Source organism: Sebastes fasciatus, chromosome 3 (genome assembly GCF_043250625.1).
Source record: "Sebastes fasciatus isolate fSebFas1 chromosome 3, fSebFas1.pri, whole genome shotgun sequence".
In the NCBI taxonomy this organism is placed as follows: Eukaryota; Metazoa; Chordata; class Actinopteri; order Perciformes; family Sebastidae; genus Sebastes; species Sebastes fasciatus.
This window is the reverse complement of record NC_133797.1, coordinates 37844537-37863494: the sequence shown is the minus strand read 5'-3', so window position 1 is coordinate 37863494 and position 18958 is coordinate 37844537. Positions and strand designations below refer to the sequence as shown.

The following is an 18958-nucleotide window of genomic DNA, read 5'->3' as shown; positions in this document are numbered from 1 at the left end:
CTTCATTTTTGCGTCTGTGAACATAGAGCTGATGTGACTTGCCAAAAAGCTCCAGTTTTGTCTCATCTGTCCAAAGGACATTCTCCCAGAAGCTTTGTGGCTTGTCAATATGCATTTTGGAAAATTCAAGTCTCGCTTTTTTATGATTTGGTGTCCTCCTCGGTCGTCTTCCATTAAGTCCACTTTGGCTCAAACAGTGACGGATGGTACGATCTGACACTGATGTACCTTGACCTTGGAGTTCACCTCTAATCTCTTTGGAAGTTGTTCTGGGCTCTTTGGTTACCATTCGTATTATCCGTCTCTTCGATTTGTCATCAATTTTCCACTTGCGGCCACGTCCAGGGAGGTTGGCTACAGTCCCATGGACCTTAAACTTCTGAATAATATGTGCAGCTGTAGTCACAGGAACATCAAGCTGCTTGGAGATGGTCTTATAGCCTTTACCTTTAACATGAAGGTCTATAATGTTCTTTCTGATCTCCTGAGACAACTCTCTCCTTAGCTTTCTGTGGTCCATGTTCAGTGTGGTACACACCATGATGCCAAACAGCACAGTGACTACTTTTCACCCTTTAAATAGGCAGACTGACTGATTACAAGTTTGAAGATACCTGTGATGCTAATTACAGGACACACCTTAGTTTAACATGTCCCTATGGTCAAATTATTTTACATCTTTTCTAGGGCTACCATCATTTTTGTCTAGGCCAGTTTCATTAGTTTGTTTTTTAAAATGATTCTGTTGAACCACAATTCAAAAACAATATCTGATTTTCATTAGTTAATTTTCAGTAAATTTTTATTTATTATTACTTTTGTCAGTTTCAAGTTATTTCAGTGACCATTGTGGGTTTTTCTCTCTTTAACGGAACGTTACCAACAACTTTGCCTACGTCTGTATATTGTTGCTTTCACTCTGATATATTGTTGCTTGCACTCAGATATATTGTTGCATTCAGATATATTGTTGCTTTCACTCTGATATATTGTTGCTTGCACTCAGATATGTTGTTGCTTGCGCTCAGATATATTGTTGCTTGCACTCAGATATATTCTTGCTTTCACTCTGATATATTGTTGCTGTCACTCTGATATATTGTTGCTTGCACTCAGATATATTGTTGCATTCAGATATATTGTTGCTTTCACTCTGAAATATTGTTGCTTGCACTCAGATATGTTGTTGCTTGCGCTCAGATATATTGTTGCTTGCACTCAGATATATTGTTGCTTTCACTCTGATATATTGTTGCTTTCACTCTGATGTATTGTTGCTTTCACTCAGATATATTGTTGCTTTCACTCTGATATATTGTTGCTTTCACTCTGATGTATTGTTGCTTGCACTCAGATATGTTGTTGCTTGCGCTCAGATATATTGTTGCTTGCACTCAGATATATTCTTGCTTTCACTCTGATATATTCTTGCTTTCACTCTGATATATTGTTGCTTGCACTCAGATATATTGTTGCTTGCGCTCAGATATATTGTTGCTTTCACTCAGATATATTGAGGAGGGAGGGAGAGAGGAGGCTGTCTGGAGAGAGGGAGGGATGCCAGAATAGAGATCCAGCCTCCTCTGCCAGCTGTTGACTCTCACGATATAGTCTGAACTGTGTTACTGGGCTGCCTACAATGGTGATTATAATACAGCAACAAGTTATAGAAGAAATAACATTTAATTTTACAGATCTGCTAATTTCATGGTAATTAGGTGATAATTAGCAAGTAACCTATTTCACTACCTGAGCAGGTAGTGAACAGAGTACCTTAGCAGGTACGTGAAAAGTATATAGAAAAGTATAAGTATATTTGGATAAGTACTATAAGTTAACTTACATAAAACTTACAAGTAAACTTGCAGTAAAAACTATTAAACTAGTAGTTTACTGAAAGTATATTTTAAAGCGTACTTTCATAAACAAAAAAGTGGGCTACAAGTATTTAACTAGTAAACTAACAGTATACCTAAGTGTACCAATATCAGTAAAATATCAGAAACTAATAGAAAGAAATCAGAAAAATATTAGTAAAATGTCAGAAAAATAATACTAAAATATCGCAAATATATTTGTAAAATATCTGAAAAATATTGATATGAGCTACACCTTTACCAGCTGCAGTATTAAAGTGATGAACAAATAAAATATCCCCAAAATATAAAGTAAATATTTGTAAAATATCCCAAAAATATTGGTAAAATATCAGAAAGTTATTAATAAAATATCCCAAAAGTATTAAAATGAGCTCCACCTTTACCAGCTACAACATTAAAGTGATGAGCAAATAAAATATCCCAACATATTAGTAAAATAACAGAGAAATATCAGTAAAGTATAAGAAAAATATTAATAAAATATCCACAAAATATTTGTAAAATGTCTGAAAACATTTGTAAAATATCCAAAAACTTTTACCAGCTGCAACATCAAAGTGATGAACAAATAAAATATACCTAAAATATTAGTCAGATAACAGAAAAATATTAGTCAAATATCCCCCAAAAAATAGCAAAATATCAGAAAAATATTAGTAGTATATCCAAAACCCTTTACCAGCTGCAACATTAAAGTGATGAACACATTAATGCATCAATAATTATAGTACAATAATATAATGTATATTATTCTGCATAGTAAGTACTTTCATACTTTTGTACTTTTACTGAAGTAAGAATTTGAATGCAGGACTTTTACTTGTAACAGAGTATTTCTACACTGTGGTAACGTTGCTTTTACTGCAGTACAAGATGTGAGTACTTCCTCCACCTCTGGGTAGAACACTTGTACATGTTTTTAGTTGTACTTCCTGTAATCAACATCTTTTTACTGACTTTGTTTCTAACAGTGAATAAAAGTATGAAAGCTTCTGTTTTAACAGCTGATGGACTCGCAGGTTGACAACATCTCAGAGATGAATCGTGCAGCACAGAGAGAAGCAGCAGACGGCAGGAAGACACTGAGTCCCATATGTGTCTTTATATGTCTTTATGCATCTACAGGATGCTGCACACTGCCCGTCTTTATCGTTTAGGTACAAGAGGTGATCTGAACACTGGAAAGACAACTTTAAGTCAAGGCGACTGCAATATAGGAGTGAATAATGGGTTTTACATTTGTCAAACAGAGTCAAGGTCTTTTTCTATTATTTTTATTTTTATTTTTTATTTTTGACCATAATAGTTAATGTCTAATCTTTGTGCTGCTTTTATGAAGCTATTGCGTCATAGCGCCATCTGCTGGAAAGTCAAGTCCAGTCAGTTTCTGCGGTTCAACGTTACCAAAGTTGACAGAAATTCCCTCCGATATTTTTTTTCGGACATCTTTTTCAGACATTTTTCAGATATTTTTTTTCAGAATTTTTTTTTTCAGACTTTTTTCAGATCTATTTTTCAGAATTTTTTTTTGGACATCTTTTTCAGACATTTCTCAGATATTTTTTTTTTCAGACTTTTTTCAGATCTATTTTTCAAACTTTTTTTTCGGACATTTTTCAGATATTTTTTTTTTTTACTTTTTTTTCATATCTTTTTTTTCAGAAATTTTTCAGATATTTTTTTTGACAATTTTTTTTCGGACATCTTTTTCAAACATTTTTCAGATATTTTTTTCAGAATTATTTCTTTCAGACTTTTTTCAGATCTATTTTTAGACTTTTTTTCAGACATTTTTTCAGACTTTTTTAAGATCTTTTTTTTCAGACTTTTATTTTCAGAAATTTTTCAGATATAATTTTTCAGATATTTTTTTTCGGACATTTTTCAGACTTTTTTTTCAGACTTTCTGTCCGAAATTTTTCAAATATTTTTTTTCGGACTTTTTTTAGATCTTTTTTTTTAGATTTTTTGTCCGAAATTTTTCAAATCGTGTTTTTTCGGACATTTTTCAGATCTTTTTTTTCAGATCTTTTTTTTTCGGAAATTTTTCAAATCTTTTTTTTCGGACATTTTTCAGACTTTTTTTTCAGATCTTTTTTTTCAGATCTTTTTTTTTAGACATTTTGTCCGAAATTTTTCAAATTGTTTTTTTCGGACATTTTTCAGATCTTTTTTTTCAGACTTTTATTTCAGATCTTTTTTTTCAGACTTTTATTTTCAGAAATTTTTCAGAATTTTTTTTCGGACATCTTTTTCAGACATTTCTCAGATATTTTTTTTTTCAGACTTTTTTCAGATCTATTTTTCGGACATCTTTTTCAGACATTTCTCAGATATTTTTTTTTTCAGACTTTTTTCAGATCTATTTTTCAGAATTTTTTTTCGGACATTTTTCAGATATTTTTTTTTTTTACTTTTTTTTCATATCTTTTTTTTCAGACTTTTATTTTCAGAAATTTTTCAGATCTTTTTTTTCACAATTTTTTTTCGGACATCTTTTTCAAACATTTTTCAGATCTTTTTTTTCATATCTTTTTTTTCAGAAATATTTCAGATATTTTTTTCACAATTTTTTTTCGGACATCTTTTTCAGACATTTCTCAGATATTTTTTTTTCAGACTTTTTTCAGATCTATTTTTCAGAATTTGTTTTCGGACATTTTTCAGATATTTTTTTTTTTTTATTTTTTTTCATATCTTTTTTTTCAGACTTTTATTTTCAGAAATTTTTCAGATATTTTTTTTCACAATTTTTTTTCGGACATCTTTTTCAAACATTTTTCAGATCTTTTTTTTCAGAATTATTTCTTTCAGACTTTTTTCAGATCTATTTTTCAGACTTTTTTTCGGACATCTTTTTCAGACATTTTTCAGATATTTTTTTTCAGAAATATTTCAGATATTTTTTTGACAATTTTTTTTCGGACATCTTTTTCAAACATTTTTCAGATATTTTTTTCAGAATTATTTCTTTCAGACTTTTTTCAGATCTATTTTTAGACTTTTTTTCGGACATTTTTTCAGACTTTTTTAAGATCTTTTTTTTCAGACTTATTTTCAGAAATTTTTCAGAATTTTTTTTTGGACATCTTTTTCAGACATTTCTCAGATATTTTTTTTTTCAGACTTTTTTCAGATCTATTTTTCAGACTTTTTTTCGGACATCTTTTTCAGACATTTTTCATATCTTTTTTTTCATATCTTTTTTTTCAGAAATTTTTCAGATATTTTTTTTGACAATTTTTTTTCGGACATCTTTTTCATACATTTTTCAGATATTTTTTTCTGAATTATTTGTTTTTGTTTGCCTTTTGTTTGTTAGTTAGTCCTTTTGAGTAGTAGTATTTGTTCTGGTAGGATGGGTTTAAAGTATGCCGGTGTTCCCTTGGGACACCGACTTTAGGGGGGGGGGGGATGCCAGTGTGGATTTGGCCATTCATTCTTTCCCTGTGTCCTTGAAGGTATCACGGGAGAGGATGCCTGATGCAGAGCACCTGATGCTGGCGCGTCCTGAGTATAAAAGCCCCAATCAAGTGCTGCTCTGCCCTTTTTTCCTTCACCTGGACTCATCCCTGTCAGAACCTGCCGGGCTGCCTTTGTTTGGCTTTTCTTTAGTTTCCACTCACAACACATCACACTTCATCATGCTCACACATCCACATCTACATTACTGATGTTACTGACTGACACACTCCACATTTGTAGTTATTTCTGTATATCCTTAATTTATTTGTAATAAATATCTTTAATTTACAATCAATCACTGCGTCCTTTCCCGTATTTGTCATGGCCTAGGAGCCGGGCTATGACAATACATAAACACACAATAAAACACTTTTATTTTTTAACTTTGCAAGATGTAGAGAACAGTTGGGGTAAATTTTATGGTATTCTTTTCATTTGGACAAAAAGTTGCAATTTATGAAATCATTCAAATAAAAAAAAAAAAAAATGTTGGTTTCATTTTTTTTGGAGAAAGTGAAAGTAAGTGATTTTTAGTTATAATTGTATTATTATAAAATGTCTCTGGTGCTAATGGATTTATAATCTGAATGTGATGCATTTCTATTCACTTAAAGTTAATAGTTCCTCAATGTATGTTCTGTGTATGGTGTGCATGATATCCAATACATATGCCAGTACAGCACACTCAAAATGTCTATAATTTCCGGACTTCAAATTGTCTGTTAACAATCTTTGTGTCTGTAATAAGGTAAAATATCCTGGACATTTCATTACTGAAGACATGACAGATGATGATATTTATAGGCAATGCCGCTATAGATGTATGCACAAGCAAACATTCTCTCACAGAAGTTTAGTATGTGTTCAAGATAGAGTGAAGATGTCTCTGTTCAGAGCATATTGTACACCACTGTACTGTCTACAGCCCATTTGTGGTCAAACTATAAAAAAGTGAGCTTACAGAGACTTCAAGTTGCATATAATGATGCAGTGAGAATATTACTCAAAAGACCGAGATGTTGCAGTGCAAGTGAAATGTTTTATGTCTGCAGGCATAAATACTTTAAAAACTGTCTTAAGAAATCTCATGTACAAATTTATATGCCGGTTAAATGACTCTGAGATTGAAATAATCTTGCGGTTGTCTAACATAAGATTTAACACTACACGGTACCAATCACAGCGGTGGAGGCATTGGTATAGTTCTTTATATGTGGCATTAATGTATTTATATTTCTAATCTATTTTAATCATGACTTTTTATTGTGCATCTTGTAATGTAATGTTTTATATGTAATGTCTTGTTTTTTATCTGTACCTTGAGTCTGCAATAAAGTTTGGATTGAATTAATAGGCAGGAATAATAAATGCCTGCTTTCTTTTTAGGTATCTTCAATCATGATGAAGGAGAGTATGTTGATGTTTATCGTCCTTTGCTGCCTCTGTGTGAGGATAAGACCTCTGAATGCAAAGACGGTAAGATAATTAATGCATACAGTAACATGCCACTAATATCCACTGATTTTACAATATTTCACCATTCTGTAAAAAATACTTTTGTATTCTAATTATTAGTAAAATGTCTTACGCATTCAAAATGATTGATGACGATGAAGTCTGAAATTGACCTAATTGAATTTGATTAAGTTGATCAAGTTCTTATAGTCATAAATCGGAAATAAAAATGAATGACTGAATGAATTAAAATTAATTGTAAAAGTGTGTAAGGGTTTATAACATTATGATCGAAGTATATGATTCTGTTCTCATGCTCTATTATGACTCATAAATTGTTGCAGCAAATTTTGTGTTGATACCATTTAATATTTATTTTGGTGCTAAATTTAACCATTTTTTAACACTGGAGAATTAATAAAAAATATCAAGAATTCCTCCAAAATACCACATTAAGACACCAAGACCTTGAGGAACACCATAGAAAAAGCCATGCTATGATTTTGGATCAAAAACGTTTGACATTTGGAGATTTCTGCAAGAATTGAATTTTTCGGCGATAGGACGGCGAGCACGTCTGTTGTGTAAACTGCTCAGAAACCCCCTTATTGTCAATCTACCTATGCAAGTCATCCATCCTCTGAATGTTCTAGGTCTGTAGTTTGTGGCTGTAACAATTCATGAGGCTGTGATTATCCTAGAGGTCACCACAGGTCATTTCATACAGTGCGGTCAGGTTTCAATAAATGGTTCCACTACAATGAAATTGCTACTATGGGGACTAACATCATCACACATGAATACAGTTGAACTCATTGGATCCACAAGAGTCTCAGCTTTACTGTGATACCCATTTTATGTAATTCAAGACTGTTTAGGGACCCCATGCAGAAATATTCAAATACACCATTTTAGAATAGAAGGAAATGACCCATTTATACTGCATGCAAAAAAACTGCATGTGATTATAAAGTGGGCATGTCTGTAAAGGGGAGACTCGTGGGTACCCATATAACCTATTTTCATTCATATATCTGGAGGTCAGAGGTCAAGAGACCCCTTTGAAAAATGGCCATGACAGTTATTCCTCGTTAAAATTTAATTTAATGTTATTTTGTAAAATGCATTATCTAAATAAAACTACATGTTCTGTTTTTTCAACAGTTGCCTGAACATGACACCATAAAGGCCCTGTTGAAACGCTCTGATGTCCAAAAGGTCGATGTTGAGACATCCTCTCCACAGGAGGCTACAGTGGACCCATCTTCAGCATCTGAAGAGCCTGTAAATGTTCAGAATACCTCCGTTCAGGCTGCCGTGCAGAAAACCACAAACGCCTCGCTGAAGGCAGCAGTACAGGTCCCGTCAGGTCTGTCCAGGCTCATCAGAATCCCTCTCAGCTTGTCTCTGGACTCCGTTGATGACATGTATTACGGCTGCTCCCAGAAGATGCTGATCAACGTGAAACGCCACTACCTCCCCAGGAGCACCAGGGAAGGTCTGCACTCCACATACACAAAGCTGTGTGCCCTCAAAGCCATGAAGAATAAGGACATGTATGACCCGCTGTCCTGGAATCACTTCAGGGCTCTGTGTGCCTACACAGCGGGGTCATACGACGACCTAAACCGAGCAGTCCATAGGGGGAAGGCTTCCTACAAGACATCGTTTCAATTCCACGCCCTCCACTTCCTGCTGTCTGACGCCATCCGGCTCCTCAAACTCAACCAAAGAAGCTGCTTCACCACCTACCGGAGGAGCAAACTGCTCTTCATCGGGGAATTAGGACAAACCATTCGCTTCGGCTCATTCGCCTCCAGCTCCCTCAACAAGGACTTGCGTCAGTTTGGACGGAGGACCTGCTTTGAGATAGAAACATGTTTTGGCGCCTACCTCAAGTCCTATTCCGAGTTTGACTCGGACAAAGATGAAGTACTGATTCCTCCGTATGAGATGTTCACTATTGTCTCTGTGAACGTGACGGGAGAGAACGACTTACACTGTGATGCTTTCTACAAGCTTGAGACTGCCGGGGTTTACAGCAGTCTCAACTGCCAGGCTGAGGACCTTTATAATTAGCAGGAGTGTCCAATTTTAACACTATATCAGTTTAGCTACTGTCACCAGATCAGCAACATGTCTATTCTATTATGCTTCACTGTCTTGAATTCATTAAAACAAATGTCTATTTAGAGATTGAGAGTTCATTCTTGACCTTTGAAGCAAAACAGTCGCACCACAACGACCATTTAGTAGCTGTTCTGGAGCTTTAGATTGTATGACATCATCTTCCTCAGCAGATGGACGTAGCCCAGTTGTCATGAAATTAGTGATGTGTCGGACGCGAACGAGCCGGCTCAAAAGAATACAAAGTTAATTCATATGCTTTATTTCCATGTCTGCTGTTAAATATTAGAAAATAACTTCTTTGAATATGGACTTCTTCTTTTTCAATAAGTCACACAATGGTGAGATTTGTGCCTGATCAGATGTGTCTTCTATTAGTTTTCCACCTCCGATGAAGAGCAGACGCTCCTCAAGCCTAAGGGCCCTATTTTAACCATTATATGCTATTTTAGCATACAATTATTAAATCATGTTTATAATAAAGTCATTTTTGATAAATTGAGTAATTTGGCAGTAATTCCAAAGAAATTTCAAATAGGTTACTTGCTAATTATCAGCTAATTACTATGAAATTTGCGGACCTATAAAATGAAATGTTACCAAAATCGTTAAGAAAAGGTAGTAATACCACAGTGTAAAAATACTGTACTTAAAGTATCTAAAAGTACCGTTTATTATTATTATGCTGAATGGTACATGTCTTGATGCAGTACTGTAAACATCACATTAATATTGCAGCTGGTTATGTACTGTATATATATGTATATGTATATGTATATGTATATGTATATGTATATGTATATGTATATGTATATATATATATATGTATGTATATATACTGTATATCATAATGTATTAGTTGATTCAGATTATTAATACACAATATAAATCTGCAAAGTAACTAAAGCTGTCCAATAAATGTAGTGCAGTAAAAACTACCTACAACCTTTCCCTCTGAGATGTAGTGGAGTAGAAGTATAAAGTAGCAGAAAATGAAAACACTCAAGTAAAGTACAAGTACCTCAAAATTGTACTGTACTTGAGTAAATGTGCTTAGTTACATTAATACTAATATTGCAGTAACATGTATGCCCGGCTGACTGACTCCTGTCAGTGGAGTGCTGCTGCCACCATGTGTTTAATGGGAGGTTCTGCACACAGAAAGCTGGAGGCAACTTATATAAACTTCTTAAACAAATCTACTTCTGACAACACTTTAAGCAATAGGCGATGCCACTGCTGAATCTCCTGGCGACTGCTTCTCCTGCATTGAGACACCCTCCATCACGGATCTGGTGGAAATGCAGGTCGAGCATGTGCAGGCAGCAGCATGGAGGCGGGCCGGTCCAGCTTCATAGTCGTGGATCTTTCTTCAGTGTCAGCCTCGTTTTCACCAAGCAGCCAAATTAATACCCTCACTTTACAGATTTGTATTAAACAGAGCAGTCGCTGTTTTGATTATTTATGTGTTTATTTATCTGCACCATCCTTGTATTTTTCACTCAAACACAAATGGTGCAGTAGTTCAAGACTGTTCTCACAGTTTGGTACCTCAAATTACAAAGCTTCTTTTCATTTCATTTAAAAATGTATTTAGAACATGTAGAATACAAAAAAAATAAAGAAAAAGAGAACGATCATACCAACAAGTGGACAACCAGAAAGAAGTAGTATTTACATACAATGAAAAGCAAAAGAAAAGCAAATTGTCAAACACTTCATGCCTTGATTTATATATTCGAAAAGGAGTAAGAAGAAGTACAAACTTATTTAATCCCACCCCTTCTCCATAACTCATTCATTAATAATTAACCAACTTCCTTATTGAGCCATACATATACTCTAATTAAATGTTCTTAAATTTGTCTACTATAATTACCTTTTATCTCTGTCATACAGAAATATGAATTAATTACTGATATAATTATCCTTATCAAACTATAAATTTGTTATCAATCCAGAATACCAATTCATTACTTATAATATAACTTAATCACAATACCAATTACTTACTTATATATTTAACTTAATCATATTGACTAGTTATCTTTTCGTATATGCGCATATTATTATTGATAATATACAATTTATAATATACAATATGCACATGCAATACAACATGCAATACACATACACACACACACACATATATATATATATATACATATATATATACAATACACAGCATCTGACCATGAATACATTATTCTAAATTTGATTTTGAATGTTAAATTTGCATTATTCTTTACAGAAAAAATAGGAAGATAGACTAATACAGAATAAATATTAAGTAACCAATAAATAAATAAACAAACAGTAATAGATAAATAAACAGTAACCCCTGTAAACACCTTGTGATTGTCAAACCCCCACTTCATCCCTGTACCTTGTGAACATCATGTCTTTATACCTTATTTTAAACTGGTTTAAGTTTGGACATTGCTTTAGCTCCACAATGAAACTGTTCCATAGTTTCACTCCACAGATTGAGATACAGAAACTTTTCATGGTTGTCCGAATACTGTGAGTTTTAAAATGACCTGTTTAAATGTGTTACATACTCTGATGGTTGGAATCAAAATTCATCAAGGTTAAGTTTTTCAAGTTTATTTTTTATTTCATATCACCTGAATCTGGCATTTATGTTGTTTGTTATTCAATTTGTAAATGTTAAATTATATGTTGGAATTGTTACATGATCAATAATGTGCTTTTGTAAGATGGAAGAATGATATTTGTATGTTATTTTATACTTGTATCAAGTTCACTGCACTTGTGGGTTTCAAATAGATGATAAAACAAGCAGAAATATTTTTTTGATTTTTATTGAACAACAATCATTATTATTATTTGTGTATGGGAGGAAACCAGAGTACCTGGTAAAACCCATGCATGCACGGAGAGAATACTCTACACAGACAGAGACCGATCACCAGTCCTTCCTCTGTGCGGCTACAGTGCAGATCACTCTGCCACCGTGCAGCCCTCAAACTATGTAGTGGAGCGGATAGTGGAAAAATCGTGCAAATAGTGATACAAGCACCAAATTTGGCATGATGATTCCCGAGGGGAAAAATCATTAAAAATCATAAAAATTATTTAACTATCAAAATAAGATCCAGCATGCTAGAAATCACATAATTTGACACCAAGATCACTCAAATTGACCAAGTAGATGAATTTCTATGAGAGAAACCATTAACGGCAGGTCAATTTGGCGGCCATCTTGAAAAATGGCCGCCGTCTTGGATTTTCAAGTGGCCGATCATTTATATTTGCTAAGTGACCCCTCGGGAATCATCATGCCAAATTTGGTGCTTGTATCACTATTTGCACGATTTGACTGAAAAATGGATGTTAGCCGCTCCACTAATGGAAGTATGGTGAACTCTCACAGTACACCACACCTCTAACCAGCAGGTTCGTATGGTGAACTCTCACAGTACACCACACCTCTAACCAGCAGGTGCGTATGGTGAACACTCACAGTACACCACACCTCTAACCAGCAGGTGCGTATGGTGAACACTCACAGTACACCACACCTCTAACCAGCAGGTTCGTATGGTGAACTCTCACAGTACACCACACCTCTAACCAGCAGGTTCGTATGGTGAACTCTCACAGTACACCACACCTCTCCCCAGCAGGTTCGTATGGTGAACACTCACAGCACACCACACCTCTTCCCAGCAGGTGCGTATGGTGAACACTCACAGTACACCATATCCCATATAGGAGCAAACACCGTCTTCTATATGGTCCCATAGACCCTGAAATTGTACACACAAGTGTAGTCAGGATTTCCCCAGTTGCTCTCGACTTGCAGCTTCACGTGGCTGAAGACACCTGCTTCCTGATCCTGAGAGATAGAGAAATGAACAGAGAGAGTTAGTTGAGCACAAACCGAGAGGATGGGAAATAAGGGATATAATGAGTAGCCTACAATGAGGACAGACAAACTGTAATTCTTATGATATATTAGCTTGTGGGTGAAATTTAAAAAATGCATGTGCATGTGTTTCGTTGCACGATGTAATACTCACAGACAGTTTGAAAGTCTGCAATGACTCGCCGTCCTGATCATAAAGAAAGGTTCCTAGTAGGGTACCTTCATCCTCTTTAGTCTTCATGCCCTGCAAGAGAGAAAGATAGAGATCCAGTTGAGCACCTTGTTGTTCTCCGTGTATGTGACGTCTGCAGTGTAACAATTTTAAATTTGTGACTTACATAGACAGCAAACATCTTTGGGGCGCTCGAGATGCTGTCAGTTAGCGACACGGTCTTTGAAATGTGACCCAGTGTCACATGGCTGATGGTCACTGGGTGGGACAGGGCTATGACTAAATGTCCACGCTCACCATCAAATGGCCAGCAGCGTCCATCCACGATTGGTCCTCCCTGAAGAATGAAAGAGTATAAAAAAAAGTTTAGATGGTATGAGGTATAACAAAATAGACAGTAAAACAATCCAAATCATTAGATGATATTGCCAAACCGCATAGCCATGTGTTTTGTGTGTGTAGTTCCTAGTTCCTACCTGAGTCACAATACTTGGGTCTACAGGTCGTCTCCAAAGAGATATCAGGGATGAAAGAAAACAGGTTGGTCCGGTGCATTGGTATGTTTCCGAGGACAATCGAGCTAAAACAAGGGCCCCTGCACACAAAAACACACACAAAGAAAGTGAAAAAGGGATCTCAAAACTAAAAATCACATGTGTGAATTACAATCTGACAGATTGAAAAAAATGATGAGGGTGATTTAGATGTCTCACCTTGCGACTCCAGGGCAAAGTTGAGCATAGTGTCCCCTGGTGGCTCCTTGACCCACTTTAACCTCAGCACCTCGTCCTGCAGCATTCTCATCCGCTCCCCCATCCATTCATATGTGCTCAAGGCCTGTAAGTGACAGGAGATTCATTTGAATGGTGGATGTTGACATCATTGTGTGTTTCAACATGTAGGTGAGAACATATTTGGGCTGTGATTGTGTTTTATAGGTGCACATTAAGAATAAAAAGAAGGTCATACCTTATCCCGCTTGGTTGATGGGAAAAGTGACGCTGAGGGTCCTGAGTCAAGAGAGTTGCTGTTCATGGATAGAGCCAGGGTGAAGTATACAATTCCTGATGGATGGAGAGAAACAAAGTATTGGAGAAACAGGTCAGTGATGTTTAATTCAAAAGACAGACACTCTACAGTATAAAACACACAAGCTGATGAACAAGATATGATTGTTTGTAGAAGGAGAGATCGCTTACCAAGACACACGGGCAGCATGTAGAACAGCCAGCGAATAATGCCGTTCCAGCAGGCCCCGTTGGCCCCGCTGTCCTTGTTGTCCCCGCTGGCCTCTTTGGCCCAGCTGGCCCCGCTGTCCCTGTTGGCCCCTATGGCCCAATTGGCCCCTATGATCTCGCTGGCCATGCTGATTCTCTTGGCGATGGACTTTCTCAGACCGTCTGGAGAAAACCTCCTTTTTCTGAAAGTATTGTATAATGAAAATGAGAAAGAGTGAGAGCTTTGAAGATGTATAATGAAGAACTTATGACTGTTAAACACATAGCCTGTGTATGCTACAGAACATACTGTATACAAGCATGACTGTGACACACACACACACACACACACACACACACACACACACACACGTCAGCTTACTTGTACGTAGCCGTCTCCTTGTAGGACATGACTGGTTTTCCTAGATGGTCGTAATATCCTGCGTTGGCCAGTCGAACGCTTCTACGTACCGTGACTGTAAACAAAACAAGAGAGCAGAGGAGGTGGTCAGTCACTCACTGACACAAGTTATGTCATACACTTTGACTTTTCTAACTACAACACTTCTACTGTAAGAAGCAACTCAGTGCATGTCAATAGTTTTGTGTTTTTGAGTGTCAGACACACAGAAACCAAAAAAAAAACACTCTATGTCAGAGATGTGTGGATTCAACTGAAGCCATTTTTGAGGTTGTAGTTTGTGTTGGATGAGCCTTTTAACCATCTTCTCTTCTTTTTGTGAATATAGACTGCTGTTTATTTTCCACATAGTCATACAAGTAACTTTTTCTTTAATATTTATAATATAAATAATTATATTTATCCTCTTTTATTACTTTTCTCAATGTCAGTTTTTGAATAAGTATAAATTCAATCAGTGCTCCATTACTGCCTAACCCAGTTGAATAGAGGCTTACAGGAACTACCACCTGTGCATGAAAGTCATTAAAGAAAACTATTTGACCTAACATCAAGTTGAACATATTGTTGTTGTTTTTTTGCACGATTAGAAACTTTGCAGTTATATTAGGAAATGTGCAAAAGGGAATTCATGTCCATGACTGGATTACATTTTCTCGAAAAGTGTTTCTAACATTTTGTCAAACTGCATTGGACAAAAATGATTAGAAACATCTCTCTCACACAGTCTGAATATTAATCTCTCAAAGGTAGGATTAATCACGTTACATATGAATATGTTCCAACAGAAACCATACAGAGGTATTGCTGCTCTGCTTACTGAGTGTGTGTTTCACAGATCTGTGATAGAAACAATTCTTTACCTTCACTTTGCCTGTTTGATAACATTGTGTCAATGAAGAAGTGGATGTTCAGCGTTGAGTTTTGGTCTCTTGGCGGTTTTGCAAGATATTTTGCTCTGAGAAAACAAGTGAAGAATAAACTGAGTCCTAATCTTACTGAATTCCACAACGGCAGTGATGCGTCATAGAATTCTAGAATGACATCCTAAACATAGAACATAGAACACACGCGCACACAGCAGCGTGCAGGGGCGCCCCGGTAGCTATGGCAACCAATAATAACACTATGATGAAGGCATAAAACGGCCAAAAAGTCTTTTATACACATAAACACACAATAAAACACTTTTATTTTTTAACTTTGCAAGATGTAGAGAACAGTTGGGGTACATTTTATGGTATTCTTTTCATTTGGACAAAAAGTTGCAATTTATGAAATCATTCAAATAAAAAAAAAAAGTTTTTTTTTTAACACAATGACACAAAAAAATGACATTGAATCCTTTGGGAGTGTAAAACCCATACGGACATATCAGATCCATTTATCTACAAACTGAAAGAAACACAAATGCTAATTTTTCCCTTAATAAAATTGTCATGTTATCACTGCCTGTAGTCTATGGGTCTTTCCCATTAGTGCTTTTATACGGCTTGACTCCTCGACTCCTCGGCTCCTCGACTCGCGTCTTAGTCCCGCCCCCGGGAGATGCGAGCGGAGGAGGCGAGGAAAAGACTCGAGGAGAGAGGAAACGAGTAAATATGTTTTTAGAGACATGAGACGTCGTTTCCTCTGAAGCGTCACGTGAAGCGAAGTCCGTTTCTGATGACAGCAGCAGCTGATAACAGCTGGATCAGCTGTCAGTTGGCTTCAACAGCTGTTTATGTCTGAACTGATCTAATAGTAATAAAGAAACAGAGTTATCAGAGCAGCAGTGTTTCCTCTCTGTAGCCTGTTACCTGTTTAACAAACACCTGCACATGAATAACAGCTGCAGTCTGTATTTCTACTGTGGACTGAGTCCTGCTTAGAGAACCAGGAACCATCTCTACTGGCACAATATCTTTATATTATTTATTCATTATTAGCGTCTGTATTAATTTATATTCTGACAGTAGAAGTTATGTATTAGTCTGAATGTTTGAGGGAAAAGTGAAATGATATAACTCATATCAAACCCGATGCTCAGGAATTATCAGTTTCACATGTGACTGAATGGAAATGAGGATAAATGATGTAAAAGGTATAAAAGACAGACTCCCCTTCTCTCTCTGACTTTAACTGGATACTTAATAAAAGTGAATGAGTGAAATAACAGATCATCAAAAGAAAACTCTTTCTAATAAATGAAGAAAGTTATTTTAAGTCTGTTCATTGTCAGCTTTTATAAACCCCTCTCAGTGTCAGACTCCTTCAGCTGTGGTGTGTGAAGCAGAGAGACTGCAGGTCCTCCTGCTGCTGGAACACTTCACCATCAACATGCTCCGTTTGCTGTTCACACCTACAGTTAACACAGATTATAACTAGACGATGAATCAGAAGACAACTAAAATATAAAACTGTTAATCTGTGATCCGTCTTCACTCTGGTATGAAACTCAGTGATGTTGATGTATCAGATCAGTCTGATCGGGCGCAGCGTCCAATCAATAACTGATATCCAATAAGGGGGCGTGTCGGTCGGTGATAAACTTCCGTGCAGGAAACACTGGAGGATGCACTGGTGTATCCTCGCTCATAGCTCCTCCAGCAAGCCTCCTCGCTCCTCGATCCTCGCTCCTCGATCCTCGCTCCTCGCTCCTCGCTCCTCGATGCGAATTTTATGAATTGGGACGTCCTTCAAGATGGAGGACTGAGATCGATTTCCGGGGCTGCATCCCAAAGCTCTTAATTTTCGTTTCCTCGCTCCTCGATCCTCGCTTGAACCGGAAGTAGTTCTGGTGCACCATTTTGAAGACCGTCCCAAAGCCCTTATTTGTGCATCGAGGAGCGAGGATCGAGGATCGAGGAGGCTTGCCGGAGGAGCTATGAGCGAGGATACACCAGTGTATCCTCCCCGGAAGTCTTTTGCCGACCGACACGCCCCCTTATTGGATATCAGTTACTGATTGGACGCTGCCGATCAGACTGATCTGATAACTTTACCTCTCAACATCACTGGAGTTTTATACCGGAGTGAAAACAGATCACAGATTAAACGTTTTATAGTTTAGTTGTCTTCTGATTCACCATCTAGTTATAATCTGTGTTAATTGAAGCTCTGAACAGCAGCAGAAGGACCTGCAGTATCTCTGCTTCACACAGCGTCAGTGAAGCAGCCTGACAGTCAGAGGGGTTTATAAAACCTGATGAACTGACTTAAAATAACTTTCTGCATTTATTAGAATGATTTGTCTTTTCATGATCTGTTATTTCCCCCGTTAACTTTTATTAATGAAACTATTAAAGTCAGAGAGAAAAGGAGAGTCTGTCTGTCAGCAACAAACACCTTTTACATCATTTATCCTCATTTCCATTCAGTCACATGAGGCTGATGATTCCTGAACGTCGGGTTTGATATGAGTTACATCATTTACATTTTCCCTTTAGCCTAATAAATAATGTACAGTGTTCAAAAAACACCACAGTCATATTCTGGGTTATTAAATAATTAACTCACAATCAGAATATCAATAACTACAGACGCTAATAATGAATAAATAATATAAAGTTATTGATCCAGTAGAGATGGTTCCTGAGCCTCTAAGCAGGACTCAGTAGAAATACAGACTGCAGCTTGCACTTGTCTTTATTAGTATTACTACAGTTCAGACACAAACAGCTGTTAAAGTTGACTGACAGCTGATCCAGCTGTGATCAGCTGCTGCTGTCATCAGAAACGGACGTCGCTTCACGTGACGCTTCAGAGGAAACGACCGTCCCATGTCGCTTAAATCGAATTTCCTCGTTTCCTCTCTCCTCGCATGGTTTCCTTGCGTCTCTCCATGCTTCCCTGGTGGGAGGGACTAAGACGCAAGGATGAGACGCAAGTGAGGGAAACAGGGATGCAATTTAGAGTTTTGGGATGCAGCCCTGGTGTATCCTCGCTCATAGCTCCTCCAGCAAGCCTCCTCGCTCCTCGATCCTCGCTCCTCGATGCGCATTTTATGAATTGGGACGTCCTTCAAGATGGAGGACTGAGATCGATTTCCGGGTCACAGCCGGAGGATCGAGGAGCGAGGAGTCGAGGAGGCGAACAATGCTGAAATGAGAAGCAGCTTAGTTTGTCAGTGGCTGCATCCCAAAGCTCTTAATTGCATCCCTGTTTCCCTCACTTGCGTCTCATCCTTGCGTCTTAGTCCCTCCCACCAGGGAAGCATGGAGAGACGCAAGGAAACCATGCGAGGAGAGAGGAAACGAGGAAATACGATTTAAGCGACATGGGACGGTCGTTTCCTCTGAAGCGTCACTCGAAGCGACGTCCGTTTCTGATGACAGCGGCAGCTGATCA

The 18958-nt window shown here is 36.9% G+C and overlaps 2 protein-coding genes across 3 annotated transcripts; one reads left to right on the top strand and one right to left on the bottom strand.

Moving 5' to 3' along the window:
* The first annotated feature begins 6720 nt into the window (after positions 1–6720).
* LOC141765370 (ecto-ADP-ribosyltransferase 4-like) lies at positions 6721–8996 on the top strand. The gene is made up of 2 exons (XM_074631429.1): positions 6721–6821; positions 7965–8996. Exons 1-2 carry the CDS (start codon positions 6744–6746, stop codon positions 8877–8879), a joined length of 993 nt encoding a protein of 330 aa, XP_074487530.1. The 5' UTR covers positions 6721–6743; the 3' UTR covers positions 8880–8996.
* A 2522-nt stretch (positions 8997–11518) lies between these two features.
* On the bottom strand, positions 11519–15604 carry LOC141764983 (SUN domain-containing protein 3-like). 2 transcript variants are annotated; one of them, XM_074630735.1, is made up of 10 exons: positions 15493–15604; positions 14591–14684; positions 14191–14411; positions 13961–14055; positions 13705–13828; positions 13468–13586; positions 13158–13328; positions 12974–13063; positions 12298–12789; positions 11519–11918 (listed from the first exon to the last, which is right to left on the bottom strand). In XM_074630735.1, exons 1-9 carry the CDS (start codon positions 15515–15517, stop codon positions 12682–12684), a joined length of 1047 nt encoding a protein of 348 aa, XP_074486836.1. In that variant the 5' UTR covers positions 15518–15604; the 3' UTR covers positions 11519–11918; positions 12298–12681. The 2 variants fall into 2 exon arrangements, with proteins under 2 accessions (XP_074486836.1, XP_074486837.1); XM_074630736.1 differs by having other exon boundaries at positions 13468–13571.
* Between the last annotated feature and the right edge of the window lie 3354 nt (positions 15605–18958).

Excerpts from the sequence above, each read along its gene's own strand:
- LOC141765370 (XM_074631429.1), top strand. The coding sequence starts at position 6,744 with ATGATGAAGGAGAGTATGTTGATGTTTATCGTCCTTTGCTGCCTCTGT. Across the intron at positions 6,822-7,964 it reads GACCTCTGAATGCAAAGACG|TTGCCTGAACATGACACCAT; the intron begins GTAAGATAATTA and ends TTTTTTCAACAG.
- LOC141764983 (XM_074630735.1), bottom strand. The coding sequence starts at position 15,517 with ATGTTATCAAACAGGCAAAGTGAAG. Across the intron at positions 14,056-14,190 it reads CATGCTGCCCGTGTGTCTTG|GAATTGTATACTTCACCCTG; the intron begins GTAAGCGATCTC and ends TCCATCCATCAG. Across the intron at positions 12,790-12,973 it reads TGCAGACTTTCAAACTGTCT|GATCAGGAAGCAGGTGTCTT; the intron begins GTGAGTATTACA and ends TCTATCTCTCAG.